This window comes from Triturus cristatus, chromosome 3_2 (genome assembly GCF_964204655.1).
Source record: "Triturus cristatus chromosome 3_2, aTriCri1.1, whole genome shotgun sequence".
NCBI classification, from domain to species: domain Eukaryota; kingdom Metazoa; phylum Chordata; class Amphibia; order Caudata; family Salamandridae; genus Triturus; species Triturus cristatus.
In genome coordinates, this window is record NC_140584.1 from 313,574,673 (window position 1) to 313,600,310 (window position 25,638).

At 43.9% G+C, this 25,638-nt stretch overlaps 1 protein-coding gene across 1 annotated transcript in view; it reads right to left on the reverse strand.

The window, feature by feature from the left end:
* LOC146857256 (uromodulin-like) overlaps positions 1-25,638 on the reverse strand; it is a 99,473-nt gene that overhangs the window by 44,730 nt on the left and 29,105 nt on the right. The window contains exons 2-4 of the mRNA XM_085647762.1: positions 23,984-24,195; positions 22,797-22,960; positions 21,827-22,072 (exon numbers count right to left, since the gene is read on the reverse strand). Coding sequence (XP_085503888.1) covers positions 21,827-22,072; positions 22,797-22,960; positions 23,984-24,154 — 581 coding nt within the window. The 5' untranslated portion in view covers positions 24,155-24,195. The remainder of the gene's footprint in view (positions 1-21,826; positions 22,073-22,796; positions 22,961-23,983; positions 24,196-25,638) is intronic.

Genomic DNA, 25,638 nt, shown 5'->3' on the forward strand with positions numbered 1-25,638 from the left:
CGTTGGGTGCGCGGATCCACGGCAATGTTTTTTGAAAAAAGACAAGAAATCATTGGTTGTATGACTACTTTCTACACTGAAAGGTAGGGTGTATATTTCTGTTTTTTAAAGGTATGATTCTTATTGGTTAACAAAATCAGATTGTAAGGAACATTATATATGATAAGCTGATATGTTGAAAAGTCAAGCACACTTCCTGTCTTGTTTAGTAACATTGTGTGCTGAACTTGTGACCCTGTGAGCTCAGTGCAGTGTTCCATGACCTGTTTCTATGGTAACAGGCAGAAGGCAGATTGGGGGAAGGGTTGAAATGTATTTCAGTTGGGAAGGGTTGAAATGTTTAACCAATAGAAATGTGTGTTTGCTTTTGAGTTTATGTGTGAAGGATTGTGATTTGATGTTTACATGTATATGTGTGGAAAATGAAAGGGAAACTTTTCCATTCTTTGTTTTTGCTGAGAGGTGCACAGTGCAGAGATTCTGTAAAAGAAAATATGGTGAGTGACTGATATACTTCTTAATCTACAAAACAACTTGAAAGATGAGTTATTTCATTGTGAGGGGATGTATGTAGACTATTTTGATTTTAATCAGACTAATGTATTTATCCTGCTAAAGTGTAGGGAGTGCTTTTTTTCTCTACAATCTTATTGACAGTGTGTGTGCATGTAGAAACCATTCTGTGATAAGCATTTGTGTTTTTCATGTGTTTGCAGACAGATAACTGTGCTGTTTTTATATTTTGGTAGAATTAGAAACCAATCATTTTTTATGAATTTGTGAAATGAGTTATGTTATGTTTCTATACTAAAATGTAGTACTACTTCTAGATGAAGAAATGTGTTTTGGTATAGTGCAAGGGATAGTGTTGTTTGTCTAGTCTAGAATCACACAGTGAGTCTGTGTGCATTTGGGAACCACTGTGAGAGAAGCATTTGGTAACATCGTGTATTTGCTGACAGATAACTGTTTTAACCTGTCATGTTGTGAAGTTTTAGTAGCATTAGAAGACAGTTATGGCTTATGATTTGATTAAATGAGTCAGGCTTTGGCAGAAAAGTGCAGTCCTGAAATATGTAGATTGTCTGCAGTTCCCTTACCACTTGCACTGTAGTGAATGAGTTTTGGTAAACTCCTAGAGATAGTGGTGCTTGTCTAGAATCACAGTGTGAGTTAGTGTGTATTTGGGATCAGTGTGAGAGAAGCATTTGGTGACATCATGTATTTGCTGACAGATAACTGTTTTAAAACCTGTCATGTTGTGAAGTTTTAGTAGCATTAGAATCCAGTCTTTGCTTATGCGTTGATTAAATGAGTCATGCTTTGACACTGATGTGCTGTACTTAAATATGTAGATTGTGTTCAGTACCATTAACTCTTCTAGACTAGTGAATGAGTTTTGGTAAACTCCTAGGATAGTGTTGATTGTCTAAAATCACACTGTGAGTCTGTGTGCATTTGGGTAAGGATTGTGAGAGAAGCATTTGGTAACATCGTGTATTTGCTAACAGATAACTGTTGTAAAACCGGTCATGTTGTCAAGTTTTAGTAGCATTAGAAGCCAGTCTTTGCTTATGCTTTGATTAAATGAGTCAGGCTTTGACACAAAAGTGCAGTCCTGAAATATGAAGATTGTGTGCAGTTCCCTTACCACTTCCACAGTAGTGAATGATTTTTGGCAAACTCCTAGGTATAGTGGTTGTTGTCTAGAATCACACTGTGAGTCTGTGTGCATTTGGGAACCACTGTGAGAGAAGCATTTGGTAACATTGTGTATTTGCTGACAGATAACTATTTTAAAACCTGTCATGTTGTCAAGTTTTAGTAGCATTAGAAGCCAGTCATTGCTTATGCGTTGATTAAATGAGTCAGGCATTGACACTAAAGTGCAGTTGTGAAATATGTAGATTGTTTGCAGTTCCCTTACCACTTCCACTGTAGTGAATGAGTTTTGGTAAGCTGCTAGGGATAGTGTTGTTTGTCTAGAATCACACTGAGAGTCTGTGTGCATTTGGGAACCACTGTGAGAGAAGTGTTTGGTAACATCTTGTATTTGCTGACAGATAACTGTTTTAAAACATGTCATGTCGTCAAGTTTTAGTAGCATTAGAAGACAGTTATGGCTTATGCTTTCATTAAATGAGGCAGGCATTGACAGTACATTGCAGTCGTGAAATATGTAGATTGTGTGCAGTTCCCTTACCACTTGCACTGTAGTGAATGAGTTTTGGTAAACTCCTAGGGATAGTGGTGCTTGTCAAGAATCACACTGTGAGTTAGTGTGTATTTGGGATCACTGTGAGAGAAGCATTTGGTGACATCATGTATTTGCTGACAGATAACTGTTTTAAAACCTGTCATGTTGTGAAGTTTTAGTAGCATTAGAATCCAATCTTTGCTTATGCGTTGATTAAATGAGTCATGCTTTGACACTGATGTGCTGTACTTAAATACGTAGATTGTGTGCAGTACCATTAACTCTTCCAGACTAGTGAATGAGTTTTGGTAAACTCCTAGGATAGTGTTGCTTGTCTAAAATCACACTGTGAGTCTGTGTGCACTTGGGTAAGGATTGTGAGAGAAGCATTTGGTAACATCTTGTATTTGCTGACAGATAACTTTTTTAAAACCGGTCATGTTGTCAAGTTTTAGTAGCATTAGAAGCCAGTCTTTGCTTATGCTTTGATTAAAGGAGTCAGGCTTTGACACAAAAGTGCAGTCCTGAAATATGAAGATTGTGTGCAGTTCCCTTACCACTTCCACAGTAGTGAATGATTTTTGGTAAACTCCTAGGTATAGTGGTTGTTGTCTAGAATCACACTGTGAGTCTGTGTGCATTTGGGAAGCACTGTGAGAGAAGCATTTGGTAACATCGTGTATTTTTTAGCAGATAACTCTTTTAAAACCTGTCATGTTGTCAAGTTTTAGTAGCATTAGAAGCTAGTCTTTGCTTATGCATTGATAAAATGAGTCAGGGTTTGACACTAAGGTGCAGTACCATGTACTATTCTGTTCACTGTGGCAGAACTGAAAATTTAAAAGTTTTAGCTAAGCACTGTCCTAGAAGTAGTCTGATTATTTAGTCAGTTTCTAAGTACCAAATAGATTGCTTCAAATGTCTATGCAGTATGCATGTAGTGTTCTAACATACTATATACTTGTCTTTTACACCTTCAATTCCCTAGTCAGTATCTATACACTTCCAGGAAACACCCTGTCACTTCCTTTGCAGTCCTCTAGAGACCCATTCAACAGCATGTATTAATCCATTCACTGTGCCAAAACCCAAACACTTATAAATTCACCAAGACACTCTCTTTCCAGTACTCAGTCACTGCCTAAGTATTCATGCACTGAGCCAGGTCTTAGCACATGGACTGCTTCAAACCCCTATCCACTATGCATGCAGTCCTCTAACCACCTACACCAGTGGTTCCCAAACTTTTTGGACCCCCGGCTCCCTTGACCAGTTAGCCGTTGGGCACGGCTCCCCATTATGTTACTTTTATTGGGCTGGTGAGGGATGTGAGCCCAGCCTCGGGAGTACTTCCATTTTTCTCCCTGAAAATATTTGGGATGCGGCCGATGAAGGTATTATAATCATGGAGTCTGGGAAAGTGTGTCAGTGGTAGGCTTTGATGTGTGTGACTGGTCATGGTAAGACCTTTAGGTCAGTACTTCCATGTAGTTATTTCACTCACAAATGGGTTTTGAAGAACTATTGCTTTAACACCAGACTTTGCATATATGCCTGCTTGTGCACGTGGTGCTCTGTCACTAACATATGTTGCTTTATGCTACAAACTGCATTACTTGCATGGATGGGGTAATGTGGCATTTCGGCTGCATAGTGTGATTGTATAGGTTGCATGATGATGCGTGTGAAATTCTGGAGGCATGGAATTGAGTGGTGGCAATCACCAAACCAGGCTAATGTGGTGTATGGCCCTTGATCCTGTCACCCCCCCCCACTCCTCTCTCTCTCTCTCTCTCTCTCTCTCTCTCTCTCTCTCTCTCTCTCTCTCTCTCTCAGAGAGCCTTGCTAGTCTAGCAGGGAAGGAAAAGCACACCACTTCACTGGTAGAGATATGCCTCCTTCCATTCACCCTCAACTTGAAGATACAGGGACACCTGGTATTTACAACACTAAATAACACAAAATGCCAAAAGTGAAGTAGCATGTGTTACAATTTACTATGTGCAGCATATTTCACTGTGAATTATGGTAAAGCTTCAGATACAGTAACAGCCAATACGGAAAGGCACTGTCCAGTGCAGTGCATTACTCACTTTACCAGGATGCTGCCAGGACATATTCTCCATAGTTTTTTTTAATCATTTGGGTCAGGTCACTCACTGCCCTGTGGTGTTACTACAAGAGGATTGGTAGGACCAATACAGGGGCACCGTGGCCCCTACAGCAGAGAGAAGTGAAAGCTGTGAATCAGACACACACAGAAAGTGATCCTCTGCAGAAACTGCTCAGGTGGTAAGGTAACGCTGAGCCCCAGTTCCAAGTGGGGTGAGCACACTACAGGCACAAGTTTGGACCACAAATGAATGAGCATGCAATTACCAAATGTAACATTAACCAGTACAGTTTTTAAAGTATAAGATTTTGAACGTATTTGTTTTAAAGGGAAAACTCTTGTTTAAAGTGGTTGTACGAATAAAGCTTTATTGTTAAATAGTGGGCATTTGCATGATCTATATGTAACTGCTGCAACGCAATTGGCAACAAGAACCTGTGGTAGTAAATATGTTCTTGCATGTTTAAATGTTGCAAATGGGCTGCAATTTGAAATAACATGAGGTCAAGGTGCATGCAACTAAGATCTTTGTGTACCCAACAAGTTCTGTGGAGTGGGAAGGGACGTACGTGTCTGTCCTCTTTGAATCTGTGCACACGAAGTACTTTAGTCAGTGTGTTATTCCAGTCTTTGTTGTCCTTAATACTTTGTGCTTATGTTATTTAATGTTGAAGCTTCACAGAATTCGTACCTCACAAAAACACAGGTCAAGAGTGTGCTGCTGTACACTGAAGGCTTCTTTAAAGGCAGGGTTTTGCCGCCAGACACACTATTCAGTCTCCAGCTCTACCATAGCAGCCATCACAGTGTTCCCAACATGTAATTAACACATCAGTAAAGGCTTCCACAGGTAGGGTCTGCGCCTCCTCCCTGCTCCCTTTGTAAAGCCCCTCCTGTCAGCTCCTCTCTCCACCCAGGCTTCTTTCTCCTCCGTTTCAGCCTGCTCGTCTAAGCCTGCTCTTTTACCCCCGGCTTGCCAGATTCAGCCCAGGTCTCTGCACAGCATCTGCCATCGCAGCTTTATTTACAAACACTAGGAGTGACTTTGACCCGACCCCGGCGGCCGCTGTAGGTACTGTGCCCCTCTGGAGTATTTCCATGTTTATGTGCAGGCAAGCACTGCTACTGTGGATTGTAGACTTTCTCAAAAATTTAAGTTGTCTTTCTCTACAAGTACTGTCTTGAACTATTGATATGCCGGGATTAACAAATAAATGTGGTTCCCTAAATGTGCATTTGGTGTGCGGCGCCCCTGGATAGTTTTTACGGCGCACTGGGGTGCCGCGGCGCACAGATTGGGAATCACTGACCTACACAATTGTCTTTCACACCTTCAATTCCCTAGTCAGTATCCATACACTTCCAGGAAACACCCTGTCACTCCCTTTGCAGTCCTCTAGTGACCCATTCAGCACCATGTACTAATCCATTCACTGTGCTAAAACCCAAACACTTATAAATTCACCAAGATACTATCTTTGCAGTACTCTAATCATTCGGTAAGTGCCTAAGTATTCATGCACTGAGCCAGGCCTTAGCACATGGACTGCTTCAAACACCTATCCACTATGCATGCAGTCTTCTAACCACCTAGACACTTGTCTTTCACACTTTCAATTTCCTAGTCAGTATCCATACAGTCTAGCAAACATCTTGTCACTGCCTTTGCCCTCCTCTAGTGACCCATTCAGAACCAAGTACTAATCCATTCCCTGTGCGAAAAGCCTAGCACTTATAAATTCACCTAGGCACTCTCCTTGCAGTACTCTAATCATTCAGTCAGTACCCAAGTAGTCATGCAGTGAGCCAGGCCTTAGCACATAGACTGCTTTAAATGCCTATGCAGTATGGATGCAGTCCTCTAATCACCTACACAGTTGTGTTTCACACCTTCAATTCCCTAGTTAGTAGTCATACTCTTCTAGCAAACACCCTGTCACTCACCCAGTGTGTCTCCTTATAGTACTGTAATCATTTAGTCAGTTAGCATGTAGAGTTTTAGTGAGGTAGGCTTTAGGGCATGAACTGCTTCAAAGTAGTATGCACTATGCATGTAGTGTTTTAACCATCGTCACACTTGTGGTTCAGGGATATAGTTTCTTAGTCAGTATTTATATAAAATGTGTTTGTATAGTAATGGAATAGTATAATTTTGAAAGTTATTAATATACATTTATTTGTGATTCTTTTTTACAGATACAGAATAGGAGTGTTTCTCATCTGTTTGCACTCTTCTCGTGCAAGATTGTTCGGATGAAGGGTCCTTAGGTGCTTCATCATACTTGCCGTGCCGTACGAGTATTTCTTGTTATTATCCCCTCGTGACGGAACTCTTTTGTAAATCTTGCACGTGATCAAGGTGGCATTGGTCTTTGTTTGCCCCTTGGGAAAAGTAAAAAATGTCCTCACCACTGAAGAAGAACGTTGTGGGTGTGGTGCCGTCTGCAAAAACATTTCCTCAGATTCTGTAAATATTTTAAAGCGGCAACATTTACAGTTTTTGTAAGTTAAACCTATAAAATGTTGTTAGCTGTATGCATTTTATATATCTGTGATTTGTTTCTTGTGGTATTTTGTTGAGAATACCATGTTGTTGTTTTTTTAACAATCTTTCTGATTTTCCAGGTCTGTCGTCGACATCCATGGTCCCCACAGGAGTGTTCCACCCTTGTTGTTTTGTATTATTGTTGTTACATTTTGTTTATTAGTTTATCGTTCATATATATGTTAATAAAAAAATTAAGTTTGAAAATAGTTTATCGTTTACATATTTATGATTATAAAAAATAACGTTTGAAAAAAAAACTGAATAACATTTTTGGTTGTTCTCTTAACTGCTGTGTGACTCTTTCTTGTTCTTATTACTGTTATTTGATGGAGTCCAACATGGTGTTAAATTTTGGGGCACTTATCTCTGGAACACTGGTGATATCTGCAGTTTGCACCAACTTCTGAATAGTGTGTTAGATTTATCTCAACTTTACTTCTGTTAAAGTGCTGATAATGAAATGGAGACTAGCCATTCTCGTGCAAAAAGACACGAGGTGCACCTTTCTGATTTATTCTAAATACTAAAATCCTGTATTGAATTGCACTGAGGTATTGGCTGCACTTACAGTGTACACACAAAATCTATTAAGAAATCTCATTCTATTTATATTGATTGGGAATAGTGCGTCAGGTGCTGGATCTTGACGAGAGATACACTGCTCAGTTCGTATATTGTTCTGCACACGAAAAAAATCACATCACAACTTTGACACCAATTACAATGCAAAACAAATTCCAGCGATAAGACACGTTAGCACCAGGGATTTTACACCTGCTTTCTGCTGGTGTTAAGCAGGACAACTACCTGCACCATGAAAGGGAACACAGCCAAGAGCCACACCAGAACACCCACAGGTGCCATAGAGTCAATGAGCATGATACAGGGATACCCATGAGGGCCAGAAGACTCATCTCAACAACTCCAGGACCGCCAATGCCCCCCAAACCCACATCTTAGCAAGTGTGTCCCTGTGGTCATTGTCTTAGCATGATAGGCACGAGTCCTGCAACATCACAGTGTGCTGTCACCTCAGCGTTGGCAGTGAGCCTGGACGTGTAGCTACGCACGCATCCTCCTGCATGCACAACTGGCGTGTGCTGGTCTGGGGTTCACAGGTCAGTGCAGGTGTGTGCCTATCCGACAAGGGGAACGGGGTGTCTCGGACATGTCTGTGTACAGGGAGTGCAGTAAGTGTGTCTCTGTGTTCTGGTGTGGCCTGCTACAAGAGCCGCAGCAGTCGATGTTGTAAAGTGGCATGCACCACCTCCAAACGGCACTGTGATGGTGTAGTTGGAATGTAGCAGGACATGCGCAAATAGGCATTACAATGGTATGCCGTACGAGTGCACAAGATACAACAGCGCACCGTACAAAAGTGTGGAGGCTCGTGGGAGGGAGGAGCAGCCGTTTGGCAACATGACACACAGTGAACTCGACCATGTGCCACATGCTGGGCATCTCATCCATGATGACCACAGTCGCAGACATCCCACAACTCCAACGACTGGCCTTTGTACACATCCTGTATGAATGAAGCGTGGTTTTCACTTCTATGCTCGTTCAGTGGTGTGATGTTGGCGGGTTGTGTGACTTGTGCTCCTTGTTGGTGTGTTTCATTTTGGCCATTGTTAGTCTATATGTGTGTTGTACTTAATTGTGCATGTGTGCCATTCTGCCCATCTCCCCCCCTCCCCTCACTCCCTGCTTCTTCCTCTTCCTAGTGCTGTTGTGTCTATAATTTTGTTGCTGCACACATAAATAAATGTAAAGAATAAATTAGAATAGTTCCTTGATTCTTTTAGGTATCAAAACTTCTCTATTGGTTTCTTTTTAATTTTCCATATGAACCGTTTTTTTAATATTCAACAAGACATAGAAGTCAGAAGTGCAATGTATTCTATCAACACACTTTCTAGAACATTCTACAACACGTGCAGGTTAAAAGTTCATCAATTTTTTAAAACTTAACAATATTTTTTTGCAACATTTGTTTGAACATTTAACGACACGTGCAGGTTAAAAGTTCACTATTGTTTTAAGTTCGAACAGTGCCTTCCAGTAGCAGGTGTGGTTGAGCTGAGCAAATTTTATCCTATGATATGCACTCCACGTTGAAACTGCTTTTTCTTAACCAATCACAAAGATGCTTTTCTACAAAACTAATGTGCACCCTACTTTTAAAAAAGAATGCTTTTCATGATATCTTTAGAGATAAGTTATAGATAGGAATTAGCATTTAAAAAACCTTTGAAATTCACTGAAAAAACCATAGGTTTCATGCACGTTATAGTTAGGAATTGGCATTTAAAAAACCTTTGAAATTCACTGAAAGACCATAGGTTTCAGGCACGTTATAGTTAATTAGCATTTACAAAACCTTAGAAATTCACTGAAAAAACCATAGGTTTCAGGGGCGTTATAGTTAGCTGGACATTTCCCTCATACAAAACCCTAGAAATTCCCCTGTTATAGTTAGTTCAGCTAACTATAATTCGTGCCCCCACAATGCACTGCTGATGACGTCACATATTACATCACTCATGACATGGTCAGTGACATCACTGATAACATCACTGATGACATCTCAAATGACATCACTGATGACATCACTGATGACATCATCCATTGAGTATGTGTTTCTGAAAAGTTTTAATATGTTTAATATATATAGGGAAAGGCCTGTTGAAGAATAAGTGGGTGTACAAGTCTGTGAATGGATGATTTTCTAGGTGCGTAACTGACTCTATAAGTGAGTCATTAAATGTATCTTACTGCAGACTAGTGACTAAACTGTGTGAATGTCTGTATGTGTCTGTGTGTTGGTGTATAAGTGGCTGCATGGTTTTGTGAATAGCTATATGAGTGTCTATATGGGTTATTGATTGGTTATCTGAGTATCTGTATGGGTTCCTGAGTGTTTGTGTGGGTAGGGTGTGTGTGACTCTGTGACTAGATGTGTGAGTGGGTGATTCAGTGGGTGCATGGTTTTAAGAGTGCATCTGTGATGGACTGTATGGTTAGGTGAGTGTATGTATGGGTGTGTTAGTGATTGAATGTATATCGCAGTTGTACATGTGTCAATAACTACATATGTGAAACGCAGTGTATATGTGTGTAAGAGTCGAAACGCGTCAGGCTGAGCACTTGCGTGATATTTCTATGCACTATGCACTTTAATCTGCAACCTCAATAAAAAAGAATTTACCTTCCACGTTGTGGTCCGTACCTGCTTTTTGGATCCCACTAAGGATCGCTCCAGGACTCTGGTTTTCCAAGAGTATATAACTATCTATATGTGAGAGTGTGTGATTTTGGGATTGGCTGTATGCGCCATAGTGCAAGGATATCTGTGTCATGTGCTGTTTGTTTTTCTGCAGGAAGACACAGAATTTGTTAGTATTTTTAAGAGTAAGTGAACTTGAGTGTGTTTAACTGTATAGGTGAGTAAATTGGACTGTGATTAATTATTTGCATGACTGACTAGATGTGTAAGTACCTCAATGGATGATTGGCGGTGTGTGAGTGTCTATATTGGTGTATAAATGCACAGAGTGACTGTAAGTATGAGTGACTGTACAGGTGAGTGAGTGGACATGTATGTAGACCAAAAAGTCAATGAGTGGGTGTGTAGTTATTGGTATTGGAGTATCTATGGTTGTCAAAATGGCCGTTTGAAATTTTGAGTCGGTGTATCAAAGGTTATATTAGGGTGTGAGAAGATGCACTAATTTATCACATGGATGACGTCATCAGTGATGTCATTTGAGATGTCATCAGTGATGTCATCAGTGATGTCACTGACCATGTCATGAGTGATGTAATATGTGACGTCATCAGCAGTGCATTGCGGGGGCGCGAGTTATAGTTAGCTGAACTAACTAAATCAGGGGAATTTCTAGGGTTTTGTACGAGGGAAATGTCCAGCTAACTATAACGCCCCTGAAACCTATGGTTTTTTCAGTGAATATATATATATATATATATATATATATATATATATATATATATATATATATATATATATATATATATATATATATATATATATATATATTATCTACTGGCGGTTGCCAGTAGATAGTTATAGTTAGGACCGTGTTTCCATAGGAAATCTGAAAATTCTATTTTGAATAACTTTGGCGCCTGTTGACGAATCCTCGCGAAATTTTCAAAACTAATGGGGCGCTCCGCTCAGCTCCTACCCTGAAAGTCTCGGGGTGATTCGTCAAGCGGGGGCTGAGAAAAAAGGGGGGTCCCAAAACGCGTTTTCCCCATGCATTTTCTCATCGGACCTTTAGTCGAAGGTACAGCCCGAACGGCTGAACAGAATTACTTGAAATTTGGCAGAGAGGTAGTCCTCTGGTCAGGCATGTGCCTTTTGCATATATGGTGTCAATCTGTTCAGTAGTTCCTGAGAAAATTGCAGTTAAAAGCACATAAATATCTATAAGCGCGCACCGTGCGCGCACCGTGCGCGCACCGTGCGCGAGCGGAATTCTGATTGGTGGTTACATGTCAGTCAACGTTCGAATCGGTCAAAATCAGGAAGTGTCGGCCGCCATTTTCTGTGTTTTGGTTGTGTGATAGTGAAAAAGAAAGGTAGAGAACGTGAAAAGGGGGCAGGGTAGAGAGTTCCTGACCCCCTAGCCTTTGTCAGGGGGTCCCTGAAGGAACAAGAAGGATGAAAAAAACATTTTATTTTTTTCTCTAAAAATCGTGGGGTGCGCGCACCGTGCGCGCACGGTGAAAAACCTTTAAAAAAAATATATAGATTTTAAACAAGCCATTCCATATTACAGGATACATTCAATCTATAACTATATACATAGGTAGTTTATTGTAAAATAAATATATAAAAAATATAATAATACATACATAACTTAGCATTTAAAAAACCTTACAAATTCACTTAAAAAACCATAGGTTTCACACATGTTAAAGTTAGGAATTAGCATTTAAAAAACCTTGCAAATTCACTTAAAAAACCATAGGTTTCACACATGTTATAGTTAGATGGACATTTCACTCGTAAAAAACCATTGAAATTCCCCTGTTATAGTTAGTTCAGATAACTATAACTCGCGCGACTGCCACTCTATCACAAGGATGATGTCATCAGTGATGTCATGAGTGATGCCACTGACCATGTCATGAGTGATGTAATATGTGACGTCATCAGCAGTGGATTGCGGGCGAACGTTTTTTGTTCAAACCTGCAAATTACGCAGCAGGTGTTACATTATGCGTCAAATGCGTCAAATCCAAAATTATGTGAATAATGCTGCAGAATAACATTATTCAAGTGGCCCTGCCTATAAGTATATTATACATTTAATTTTAAAATTCAAAAGGGCTTGGCTATCACCAGATCTACCCACTCACAAACAAAGCATTGGCAAATTCAAAAAGGTTTCTGCCAATGCCATACCTAATTGGCTTTGCCAGCGCAGGTTGCTAAGGTAGCCTGCAGGACCATGATTTTGGGAACACCCAGGAACCATAAAGGATGCCCTGCATCCCTGCTGCTGCTCATTCTGCAGCTATCACTGCAAACGCAGTAAGAGCGGGGGCTTCCTCTCACACTGCAGATGCCTGAGGGAGACATAGGATGGAGGATTCCTTCTCACTGCACCTGTCACTGCCCACTCACACTGTATTCCAGTAAGAGGATCGACCAGTAAGAGGAGGGACTAACACGGGATGTCACTGCAAGAGCAGTAAGCAGAGGAACTTCCTCTCACACTGCTGCTGTCACTGCAGACGTATCCATAGTTCCCAAATGAAGATGGAAAGTTTGTTCAAGAAGCTGCTGCTTTTAACTCCTAGTGACAGGCTGCAGCTTGCCATAGAGGAAATCTAATCTGAATAAGACTCTATTTGCTGCAGTAAAACATATATCCTAAAAATAACGTTGTCAGCAATTCCTGGATGGAAAAGGCAGGAAGAGATGCTCAGTGTTGCAGCTACTGACTTACCTACACTCCAAGATCTGCTTATCTGTTTATTATAGTAATAATTATCATTACTAATAATACTATTATGATTGCTATTATTATCATTTTAATTATTATTATTAGTAGTTATTGTAGTGGTAGTAGTAGTCTTAGTAGCAGAAGTAGTAATAGTAGTTTATTTGTTCCCAGGGTCAGTCTGTGGGAAGGATATACCAAAGGTTTTCCACCATGGCAGTGCCCTGGAAAGCACCTCCCACTGTTACCTTCTAGGCGCCAGCCCCTACACTGCATCCTGGGAGCGGTGTAGGTTTACTGCACGCAGCATCGTTGCTGGGGAGTGGAACCCCTGTCCCATCATGAATGGCTGAATTTTTATACTGCAAAGATGCACCTCTCTGATTTTGTGGTAGGTTCATTAGGTCACGCCTAGCGGTGCAGCGCATGTGCTACTCGCTTAGCGAGGCATGCAGTATACACTATAGGTGAGGGAAGCCCCGCCCACTCACCCGCCACTTTTTCATTGGCTTGTGGCTTTGTTGTTTCTAAATGCTGCCTTCTGATTGGTTTAGAGGCTGCTAGTCCCGCCTTATCACAGCCATGTCTCCTTCCACGGCTATTGGCCCCTTTACTGGTGTTTCCTGAGCACTACTTTATACCCGCGCCACCCCCTCCCGCTGTACGTGCCTTCTCTCCTGCCCCCCCACTCCCGTTTTTCATGCCTTAATCAAGCCGGCCCACCCGCACTCCCGTCTGCAATGCATTAGGTCTCGTGTAAATGCGAGTCCTCTTGCATTGCAAATGCTTATTATATCATTGAAGGTAAGGTAATTGGGTGTACTATGCTCTTAGCAAGACAGAAGGTGTGTATTCCTCTATTTGGTTAATGCCAACATCGTAGTACTCTCTTTCTACTGTGCCCGTGAAACGTCAGCCATTTTGTTGTCCTACCTTTATGGCTATGACAACAACAGCAAACTCTGTCCTGGTGTCCCTTATCTATTTCCATGACCGGTCCTGTCTATTGACGCTCGGTGCAATCCGTTCTCTATGGCACTGCTCTGCCGTGGCGCCCTCTTATGACCCGGTGGTTTGAGTTGGGGGTAAGTCCTAGAAGATGGGGGAGAAGGAATCGTTACTCCGACAGATCGAGCTGCTGCAGGGTGAGTAGGGGACGGAGCCAGGGAGAGGGTGGAGCTAGACCTAGGGGCAGAGGCAGCACAATCACAGGCTTCGTAGTTAGTGTCAGCTTCAGCTTGCTTGTTCCGTTTCAATTGACACTTCCAACGCTTGCCACATGCTTGTTCTGCTACATTATCTGCCTGCTCCAACCCACTCTTTTTGCCTGTTCGGTACATATTTTATCCAATGTTATGTCTGGTCCATTCCTCCTCGTGCCTCATCTCGCCCTAGTTGCTTCATCCTTCGTTTTCGCCCCGTGCTATATCCCCTGCTTCAGCCAGCCACTAACATGCCTATGACTTCTTCTCCCTACTGCTTGCGCCACTGCCTCTTCAACCCCCTTCCCTATAGTTTCTCAATCTCTTCCTGCTTCATCAATCCCTCCCCAAACTACAATCAGGGCTACTTTAACTATCCTAACGACTGCCAGCTCCTTATCTACCTTCTCCAAACACGTCATGTCTGATTAATCCACATTTCTGCTTTCCTGCACCTGCACGACCAAACCATAACCTTTTAGATCTCTTACCTGATCGTCCCAACCCTCCATTTCTTTGTTCCATACAACCTCCTAACACTTCACTCAAACCTTTGCGCTCTCCACAGCACCTATTTTATTTATTATTATAACACAACACTAATGCTGTTGTGAGACAATTTCATTGTGCTTTATTCTGGTAGGGAGGATTACAGAAGACTTCGCAATGGTTCATGTTAGCAGACCAGAAGAGTCATTGTTCATGTAGTCCAACAGCTTAGCATAACAGGTGCATTTTTAGTACTTGATTGAATCACAGCTGGGTACAGGCAGTCTTTAAGTATAATAGAAAAAGTGAGAAAGGAGAATTCTCTAAATGTGGTGTGACCAAAAAAGCATAACTAGGAATCCTTTCCAAGAAGTGTGGCCTATGCAATTAAGGGTGTGGCTTTAAAACATAAACTAAGAGCCTGTGCTTCATGCAGCGTGTCACCTGACCGGTAGTTTGGTGCCTCTCTAGGTATTTTCTGTTATGGCATTCACATAGCTTTGCCAGTGCTTGTTAGTTGTATCTGATAATTGAATAACAAGAATGATTTTGTTGTGAATAATTAAAATTGAAAATGTTTCAGTTCTGAAAATATGTGATTGTGAATTAAGCATTTCTGCGGTCCGTGGAAGAGTTAATGGCTTTTGGAGTGTCGCACACACTCCCGTTCTCCCCTGCACAATACTTTCTTCAGCAGTGTCTCGCTTTGTTAGACACTTAAGTACTTTTAATCCCCACATGTTTCTGAAATGCTTCATTTGTGTATCTAACACTACCCCATAATTAACAGTGGCAGACATGTGGCTATCCTTATTTGGGCTCTGCAGAGGCCAAGGATGGATGTTCATGTAGTCTGCACACCTATATGGCCCACTGATAGTGTGAGAATCTCATACTGCCTTCTGCCTCAACGTCAGTGCTCTCAATTGTGTGCCATCATAAACACCCACCTACAACCTGAACTCACTCAGACACCTGGAGGTGTCTCAGTTCAAAGTATGCACCATACAAGAGTCATGAATTGCATGAGAAAACAAGCATTTTTTTTTACATTTCAGTGGGGGGGGGGTCAGACACGTTGTAGGAGAGTAGGGTCTGCTTTCTATGTTCACCCCCACTTTTTGCTTTTGCTTTACTGGTTTTCGACTTAGATGTGGCTGTGGGCCTGCTAATCAGACCCACAGCCCTGCTGTTCTCTCTCTAAATTAATACTATGTACTTTAGGTGCATAACCCATTTGGATAGGATCACCTTATTGGCCCCTGTACAGTTTACCTTAGGTACCCAGGGCATAGGTGTACCCTAGGCCTACCAGGGGCTGCAGCATGTATTATGCCACCCCTGGCCTGGCCTTCCATTATGACACAACTGGCTGATCACTCAGCTGGGGCAAGGTCGTGTAATCACCCCTTGCTTAGGTGTAGTATTCCTATACCTACCTTATATATAGACACATGTGTACCTATCAGCCACTCCTATGGCAGGCCTTAACAATCCTGGAGGCAGAGTGCTTGGTAACATGTGAGATGGTGCTCTAGCATGAGCTGAGCCTGTCTGCAGCGTTCAGAACCATGTCCTTATAGCTGTTCTATGATATAGCCTACCATATACTCTTAAAGTGCCTTATAATCTTAAACTGTTATGGTAACTATGGTTTGGCTTTATCAAAACATGTTGTGTAAGGTGTCTAACACTTTGGAATAATACCCCCATCCCATTTCTGTGGATGAGGATATTATCCCTCCATTCTAGAGGGAGAAGACATGTTGAAACCTACTTACCCGGTTAAAGTTAACCAGAGCCCCAGCATCACAAAATGGATGCTGCTGCCACGACACAAGTCTGACCTCCTGCTGCTGGGAGTGATCCCGGCAAGGGAGGCTTGGACAATAGGTTTCCTGCCTTGGGAGGTGCGAGCACCACCCCAGACAGGCCTTAGTGTCTTGGGGCAGGGAGGGATGAATGAAACGAGACACTGCCTGGGGCACACAAGGTGTCCCATGCATGGTCCAGTTCAAACCGGTGCTGGGGCACACCAGCCCCAATCCTGGCGCGAAACTGGACAAAGGGAAGGGGGTGTACCCACCCCCCTCCCAGGTCCCACCCATAAGGCGTGACCTAGCAGGCAACCCAGCCCCCCAGATTAGTATAAGAGTGGTAGCTGGGCCCCAGGAGATTAGATTATCCTGAACCTGCAACTTGAACAGAAACTCTGGACCATCGACATTCGACGAAAGAAGAAGACTGAAGAATCTCCCTTGTGGCCAAGGAGTGGCTACCCTGTGCAAACAGGCACCATCAAGAGACTACCCTTTGCTTTGCTGAAGTTCTACGAGGGACCGACTGCAGAGCCCGACCAGAGCCTTGACTTCCAGACTTCTCCGACCCTGATCCACATCCACAGCCGAGCTGAGATCCGTGGAGGCGACGAGAGACGTGGGACCGGCTACCTGGGAAAAGTGGCGAGTATCTTTCAGCGCAGCTTCTGAGGTACCTTTGAAGTTGTGCACCGGGGATTGAGAAGCCCCAACCCCAAGCACCATCTGCACCGAAGATCAGCCCCCCACACTCCACGAGTCCTGCGTGGGGCCCTTCTGCATTTTCCTGTTTGCCGCGTCTGTCCGGTTGCTTGCCCGTTGGCTAGCGGCCTTTGTGATTACACACCTTCAAATCTTCACTGCTGGTTTGGCTCCTCCAGACTGGCTCCCGCTTCTTTGCAAAAGAGAAGCACCCCAGACCTTCCTGGTCTGCACCAGAAGCAAGTCCTCCATTCTTCGTGGGTTCCGCTTGCCAAGGCTTGGTAAGTCCTAGTTCGACTTCGACACCGCCGACAGCAAGAGCCTTTGTGGGACAGCTCACCTCCTGGTCCTGGTCATCCTCGACGTCTCCTGGTACCCGTGGCTGCTGCGACAAGCTTCACCCTTCACCTGCAATCTTCACGACATCGCCTGGTTCCTTCCTGGCTCCACGTGGTCACTGGCTAGTGACCTTAACTCTGTCCCTTCTGCTTGCAGGTACCCTTCCTTCTTGATCCCGGCCTTGGGATCCATCGGACACTCTGCACTGACTGCCTGTCAGCAACTTTCCTTCAGGCATCCATAGAAGTCCATGACGAAACCCGACGGAAGTTCACACCTATGCACCCGCAGCCTGTGGGCTAGGTAACTTGGGTACTTCGGTGCTCACGAGGGTAGTGACTATCCTAGGGTCTAGTTTCCGAGTCTCGACTTTCTAGCTATACCAGAAGTGTCCTAAAACTGCTTATTTCAGAACTGTACTATTTCTATCGATTATACGCATTACGCGTGAGTGTTTCCACTCTGCACCTGAATCCCGTGGGCCTCCCACTTCCTAACTGTTGGTAGTGTAGTGTAGCCCCAGTGATTCCCTAGGCCTAGGCCTATTCTATTTCCGTGACAGTGGTCCTTATACCACTTCTTTAGTATATGGTTTGCGTGGCCCCTAGGGCCTAACTGTATTACTTACCTGTGTGACTTAATGTATGCTTGAATAAGACTGTGTTGTACTTACCTCGAATCTCATAAAGAGTGCTGAGGGTTGTCTAGAATAAATACACTTTATTTTATATATATATCTGTTGTGGTGTCCTTTCATTTGGTATTCAAGGGATTATATATGGTATCACAGCTGGCTTCACATGCCATTCAGAGTTTAGCCTAAGACTGCTCTTGTCCATGCTACCACTAGGATAGCTGGTCTATAAGGTTGACTTTCCAACCAATCACCATAAGGGTTGTTTGGACTGATATAAGGTGTACACTAGAACTAGTGACATCATACATCAGGCCAACTTCTCACACACGTTGTGGAGAGTGTGTCCTTGCCCCCTAGCTGTTCACACAGACCTTTCTTTCCCGCTCGCACACACTGTCAAGAGGGGAGCAGGGAGATGCAGGGAAGAAGTTTTATCACTGATTGTCCAGCAAGAGGAGCTTGCAGCACACAGGAAAGCTCATCACAGCGTGGACTTTTTAAACACCCTGCAAGGCTCTTTATTTCATCAGAGCACGCCGGACCCAGGGCCAAGTCAGCACATATAACACTTGATAGTACAGCTTTGCATATGTGGAGCTGACACTTGGTCATTAGGAAGGAAGTATGTCAGGATAATTTCCTATTTCATAAAATAGTCTTTTATATTCCACAACATTCTATGCTGAATATGATTAGAATGCAGCTTTTAATCGAATGTCTAACTGGTTTCATCTCTTTTTGTCTATTAATGTAGCTGGCCTTCATGTGTTTCTCCCCGAGAGAATAGGCGCGGTGATGTTGCACATAATTTAATTTTGTCCAGGGAAGATTGAGTTTATGCGAACGCAGCTTCACGCGGCAGTGACTGAGCAGTTGTTGGGTAGGGGTGTGTGCAGCTCAGATTATGCAGAGGCAGAGTAGATATAACAAGTATTCGCAAAGCCAAAAGCTCTACCCTCTGGGACAGCTTTTAAATGTATCAACCAAGAGGGTGATGGCTAACGGGGGAGGAGGGTTGGATAACTGACTGATTTGAAAAAAGCATTAGAAAGCGTACTGTGCTGCATGCTTCATAGCGCTTTTAGGTCCAGATTGGAGAGAGGGGGTAGGTGTGAGGGGGTGAGGAAGGAGGAAGAAAAAGAGTACAAGGGAGGGAAATGGGAAACGAGACAGTGGGAAAAAGGGACAAAGCAAGAAAGAGGATAAAAGGGAAGAAGGAGAGAAAGAACATGAACCTAATATTCACAAAACTGTAGTTGGTGAGGATTAGCTGTGAGTTACTACTTTTCACCAGGTTAGTGCCCTTCCATTTCTGGTGCTTTACAACAGTTTTAAGCTCTTATTAGAGTTTCACATTGCTCAAATTGGTATATTTCTCATATTTATATATTTCCCTCATCTTCATTGCTTAATTTTGCTTGTGAGAAAATGTCACTCATAGCTGTTGAATGTCACTCATAATCACACTGATATTTTGAAAATGTCACACATAAGCCATTTGAAACCTTGGCAGCTATGCATGTATGTGGTTCCCAGGGCCGTCAATCTTGTAGCGTGCGAAACGCTACGAATGACGGCCAGGGCATCATTTTTGGCCAGCCCCGCGCAGTGCTGCTAAAATGCAGCAGTGACGCGTGCCACCACCTCGCGCTCCTTTGAATGAGTGGATTCTCGGCAGCCAGGGGAGTGCTGGGTGATTTGCAGAACCCCTACGGTAGGGGCCCTGCCACCACTGTGGAGTCTACAGGAGAGGGAAGCTAAATATTCTATTAAGTTGTTTGTGTGCATACAGTTACTGGCTGTAACTTTCTGAACACAAAACAACCTGTATTGCAGAGGACACTTGTAGTCTGATGTTGGGGCTATGTGGATCTACTTTCATGTGTGCCTAAAGGAGCTCTGAATTGTTCTCACACCTGGTTTCGTTAGGATTCTATGTTTCTTAGGAGTGATGAGAAGAATCCATCTGGAATGATGGTAGTGGTGAGTGTTAACATTCCAGTAATGTGCGCTAATGTGCTGCATCGGTAAACAGTTATAAGGTCCTAAAGGCGGGACCGACTGCATTGCAAATGCTTGTTTTTATCTGCCAAGGACTCTGAATACTGTATTAGCCAAAGCGACACTCCAGCTCCTTGAAGAGCTGCGTTGACACAGATCTGTGTGGATCCTTTTCTGGAGCATCATGACAAGGGCTCCCAGTTTTATGGTATTTATTCTTTTTAACATTTCCGTCTGTATTTATCCATATTTATTTTTTAGCCATTTTATTAGAATTTATCCAGATTTGTTTTCTGTTCTGTGAATAAATTAAGTTGTAAATTGGTATATTTATACATTTATTTAACTAATAAATTTGCACTCATACTTTGACGCCTGTCGTGTTTTAACAAAATAAGCACCCAAATATAAAAATATACCAACAGGTAAATATTAGTATTACTCAATAAATGGAAGATGAGATATGTTGTTTTTTTAAGGAAATCTCACCGTGTGTTTGTTAACTCCCCTGGCAATCTATCTGCTCCGCTGTCAGCCTGGAATTGGTGAAAGACAGTATGAAAAGTCACTCAAAAGAAGCCCAAATTTCTGTGTTTTTAATTTTTTTTTAAATAAATGCAGACAGGAAACACATTGTTTTTTGTCTATATTTATCTGTAAAAATCATTAAAAACGGAAACATAATGACTCTCTAGCAGCAGGCTGCCACCTCCCTGGCTTTAGAGTCAAACCCCAAAGAGCCCTACCAAGCCCTGCTTCCCTGATGCAGCTGTCACGCCTGTGTGGAAGCCCTAGACTGGAAGGGGTGAGAGGAAGCTGAGACACGCTCTCTACCCCAAAAGAACAAACCCAGCAGGTGAGGCTGAGCTGAGTGGTGACGTGCCTGGTGAGCAAGCTCAGCAGGCACCGACGCCTGCCATGGGGAGACTCCCCAGGCCTTGTCCAAGCTAGCCTCCATCTGATGTGGGTCTGAGCACAGGCCAGCAATGTATCTTCTCGATACCTGAAGAAGTGCCCCAGAGCCACACTGCCCCCCCCCCAACCCCTGCCTCACTGTGCATCTGTATAGCACCCGGAATTTTGCTGAGGATCAGATTGATGTCTTATACCCGTCATCTGCACAATCACTCTCACCTGAGTCCAGGACTGTGACCCAAGGTTCTGAGTTTTTAGCAAACTCAAGGATTTCAACTTGTAAAATACCCTGACAGCCCTCATATTAAACCAGGAGCCAAATCAGGGCCCCCGCTTACACTTAAAGAGGGCCACTGTGATCTCAGCCACACAATAACGTTGCCCACTGCACGATCCCAGGGACTATGTTTCTCGCCTTAGTTTTACCAGTGACTGAAATGAGTTAGTTACTGCAATCAATGCAGCAGCAGTGGTCATTTTAGGTTGGAGGGGAAGGCATTGGATTCCCTTGTGCAGGTTAACTACTATTATTATTATTAATAATATTCATATCTTTTTTTATCGCTAATATTTTTAAATAAAATAAACTATATTTGCAATGTTAGAAACCAAGTCCTCAGACAACTCATCAGACATCGGAAGTCTACCTAACTTCAAAGAGCCTCCCACTTTGGCTGTAAATGTCACCCTGGACTGTCACAATTAAACACAATGTCTCTCAAACTGACTGTGGTTCCAGCTAAAATCTCTGAATGGCAAAAATAGCCCTCAGTGTCTGAAGTGTGCGCGCTACTGAGATGCTGCGCTGCTTTCTGGTACTCCCCCTATATCCCTCTACATCAGTTCCCATTCAGGTCTTCATTTCCCAACTCTATGGGCGCGCTTGGTACTCACCCGGAAGTGATAAGGTCGAATTGCGGTAAATCGGTGGCACTGCTGGTCCCAGTGGCGAACAAGCGATTCACCCTCAGTGAGAAGACGTCACCGTCGAGCTCGGTTGCAACCACGCTGATGTAGATGGGACTCTGGACTTCCAACGTTGTAGACTGGGTGTAAGCAGTGGCGAAGCTGGCGTCTGTGAACGCAGACATGAGCACAGGCACAGAGCCGACCCCGCCGGGCAGGTTGATTGGAACGATACTGAAAAGGAAAAGGAAAGCAGGCCTGTTACACTCCGTGGCAGAGCGCGGACCCGAGGGGGCATCTGTGTGAAAGAGAGATGTCCTGTTCTGAGGGAATGAAAGACACCTGAGGATACCATTACCTACAGCCCTGACGCCGCCGGTGGATATGATTTACAACCTCTGCTGCCTGTGAGTACCATCATGGCAATCAGCGGGAGCAGGGGCTGACACAGAAGCTATCACTGGACAGGGGGCGTTACTGTCATTGAAACTACTAGTGATCACTGAAGCCATGTCTGAGGACAGGTGAGACCATGGCTGTCACTGAGGCACGGGCTGTCACTGAGACCAACAATGCCACGGAGGTCAGCAGCTATCATGAGCAACAGGTGTCACTGACTAGAGCTGAAACTTAGGCCAAAACAACCATTGAGTTCGGGGCCATTACTGAGATCACGGGTGTGACTGAGGACAAGACACTCACTGAAGACATGTTATCATCAGCACCACGTCTGTACCTGTAAGCCAGAGGCTGTCACTGAGATGAGTTCTCTCAGTGAAGCACTCAGTAAAAGGGCGCTTCTGATGTCAACAAGAGCAACAGAGCAAGGAAATCTGGGAAACCATGATTTTCCGAGACCGTGTCTAGCACCGGCCAGGGGCCATGGTTGAGACTAATATGTGTGACAGAGCACACACCTTATCACGCTGCCTGTGTGCCTGTCTGAAGAGCCACTCACCCCACTATAGGATGTATTGCTGTTAGTAGGGAGACTGGGATATTCTTGAGAGGATATGAGCAGGAAAAGTTATAAACGTAGGTCTGTCTTGCAATAAGTCCGCTCGAAAACACCTTCCCCGGGATCGTCAGTTTATTAGAGTAAATCACGCTGGAGCCGTCTGCCTGCAAAGGGGAAAAGAGGCAATAACAGTGAGCGGTAAATCTCCGACAGGTGGTGACTTTGCTCTCTTTCTGGATCTGTCACGAGAAGATTGGAGACCGCGCGGGAGGCAGGGAGAAGGAAAGGGGACCGCGCGGGAGGCAGGGAGAAGGAAAGGGGACCGCGCGGGAGGCAGGGAGAAGGAAAAGGGACCGCGCGGGAGGCAGGGAGAAGGAAAAGGGAGGGTCGTGTGGGCTGTAGGGTGGGCACGCCAGGGCGCCTTGTGAAGCACTAACCCTGATGTGTGGAGGGGGTGGAACAAGTTCTGCTCAGGTGAGGCGGAACAACTTGAGCCTGAATGGGCTTGGGAGTAAGACTGAAAAGTGGGGGCTGGAATTCGTGGATGCGCGGGCTCCTTCTAAGCATGGGCTGCGGACAGGGCGGTTCAAGTTACATAAACTGGGCTTCTAGACAAAGACTAACACGCCCAAACGCTTGAGATGGGGGCACATGGTGGCCAGGGGGGTATCCGTATGATGCAAATTAGCCGGTATCTCATATACCAAGCCATTGACAACACTAAATCGAAATAATTTTCCACAAACCCAAAAGATTACGTTTCTCAGCCAGGGCCTCTGGTAGGGCATGAAAGGCGTGTCCGGATGGTGGCAGGAGTATGCCTAGCACTATCAATAGAACAGCAGGTGCAGTGCGAGGGCCCGGGGCCTAACGGCCGACTGCAGCCCAATGTCGGTTGCACTTGGTCTCCCATCCGTGGGAGACGGCGGGGTCAGAGAACGGACTAGATCCTTCTCCCTGCTTGCATTATGGCCCATAGCGGCCTTGCTAGGGCACTGGTGGATGGGGAAACCCACACCCCAAGGGGCAGATTTCAAGCCCCTTGCGCCACTTTTAACATGGGAAAAGTGTCGCAAAAGTGGTGCAAGAGGCTTGTAAATCTGCCCCCAAGTTGTTAATTTCTGCCTGCGCCTTTCTCAGTCGCATATTATTTAACTATACGCGGAAGCCAGTGTGCATGTTCTCACCGAAAATGACAGGATATTGCCACAGGCTGTTGACGAGGTGGCGGTGGAGACAACCACCAGAGCGGTGCCGTTAACCTCTCGCGCTCCTTTGCAGCTCGGGTCCACAAGGTGCAGATTGGCCGAATCGTACTTGCTGATCTCAAGCTGGCACTTGCTCACGTTCAGTCTCATTAAGCCTGACGGGCACTGCACGATGGGGTCTGGAGGAGCAGCTGTAAAGTAAGATATGAGATGGAAACATCAGAAAGAGCACATTGGAACTGAAGGACACTTACAACAGCAGAGAGTTCAGCAGAACCACCCAGCTCCGCACAAGAAGGCTCTTTGTTTCTCAGAGTAGCCTTCTCACTCTCGTGGTGGTACTGAGCATGCGCACATGTTGTCACTGTCAACTGGCTACAGCGCCTCATTCTTTTCCCGCTATGTGGGGCACGCTGCAGTGCAATAGGGAAGTTCCAAGTCAACTCGAGGCCCCACCGAAATGCGGAGGACGGATACTGGTTGGGGCGGCGCCTTTTCCTGTTATCTTCACTGATATCTTCCTGGAATGGCTATAAAAAGACCACCCGTTGTTAACAAAGTCTCTCCTCAGAAGTGACGCAGTGAAAGGTCGCTTCAGGCGAGGCCCCTGAATGTAAATGTGGAACTGATATCAGGGGTAAAGCGCAGATGTTTCTGTAGCGCCGTGAGACCAATGTGAGGGTGCGCCCAGAGCCCTGTATGGTTGTCACCCTTGTTCAAGTTGTCAAGACACCATAGTTCTAGTCCTGAGCTTTTCACTCGCAAATTATTCTTATTATTTTTTTTTTCAAGATTTCTTTTATTATGTCCATTCTCTCATCCGACCTATACATTTCACTGCTAAAAACTAAAAAATAAATTAAAAGATGAAAATGAAAGTATAAGAAATGTGGAGAAATCATAGGTGAAAAAGTGAGTGTCCGGTGTCCCCACCCACATGGTCCCTTTGATACAAAACACTAGTGCAACTCTCAAAAGGCATCAGACTAGTGCAGAAAACCTCAGGACTAGAGTAATGGTATATTTGCGACTTTTTCAAAGGAGGTAATCTCAGCTGAAAGAGCTGAAGAGGAGCACACCAGGAATCCACCTGCGCTGTGATTACACTTGTGAGCTGTTCCCACTCAGGGAGTAAAAAGGTTGATGAGAGGCAACACACAAAATCAACAAGTTACAGTGCACAAAAGTAAAGTTCATTCTGCAGGCATTGTGAGTTTAGTTGTAAATCTTTATTTTCCAAATAGTCCTCTGTACACATGTGGAAAATAGCCAACGCGTTTCACGCCTCACAAGGGTTTCTTCAGGGCTGTGAAATCATACAATGCAGGAAATATTTAGAATCACTACTCAATAAGATAATCAGTTTTTGGGTAAAAAAAAGATAAATACGTTTGAGAAAAAGAAGAAAAATAGTGACTTTGGAAATTCAAAGTCCAAAAGAGAAGCAAAGAGCAAAAGTCACGACAGAGGAGGAAGCAACCATGGTAATTGTGATTTCAGGAAAGTCAACAAAAGGTCATGAAGTAAAAGCGAGCTACTAGAATACACTTAGTGACCTTCGTGTCGAAGAAAAGTAGGAGAGACAGAGCCTAAAGGGTACCCTAAACGTAGATCCCCAAACTAGAGTAAACACC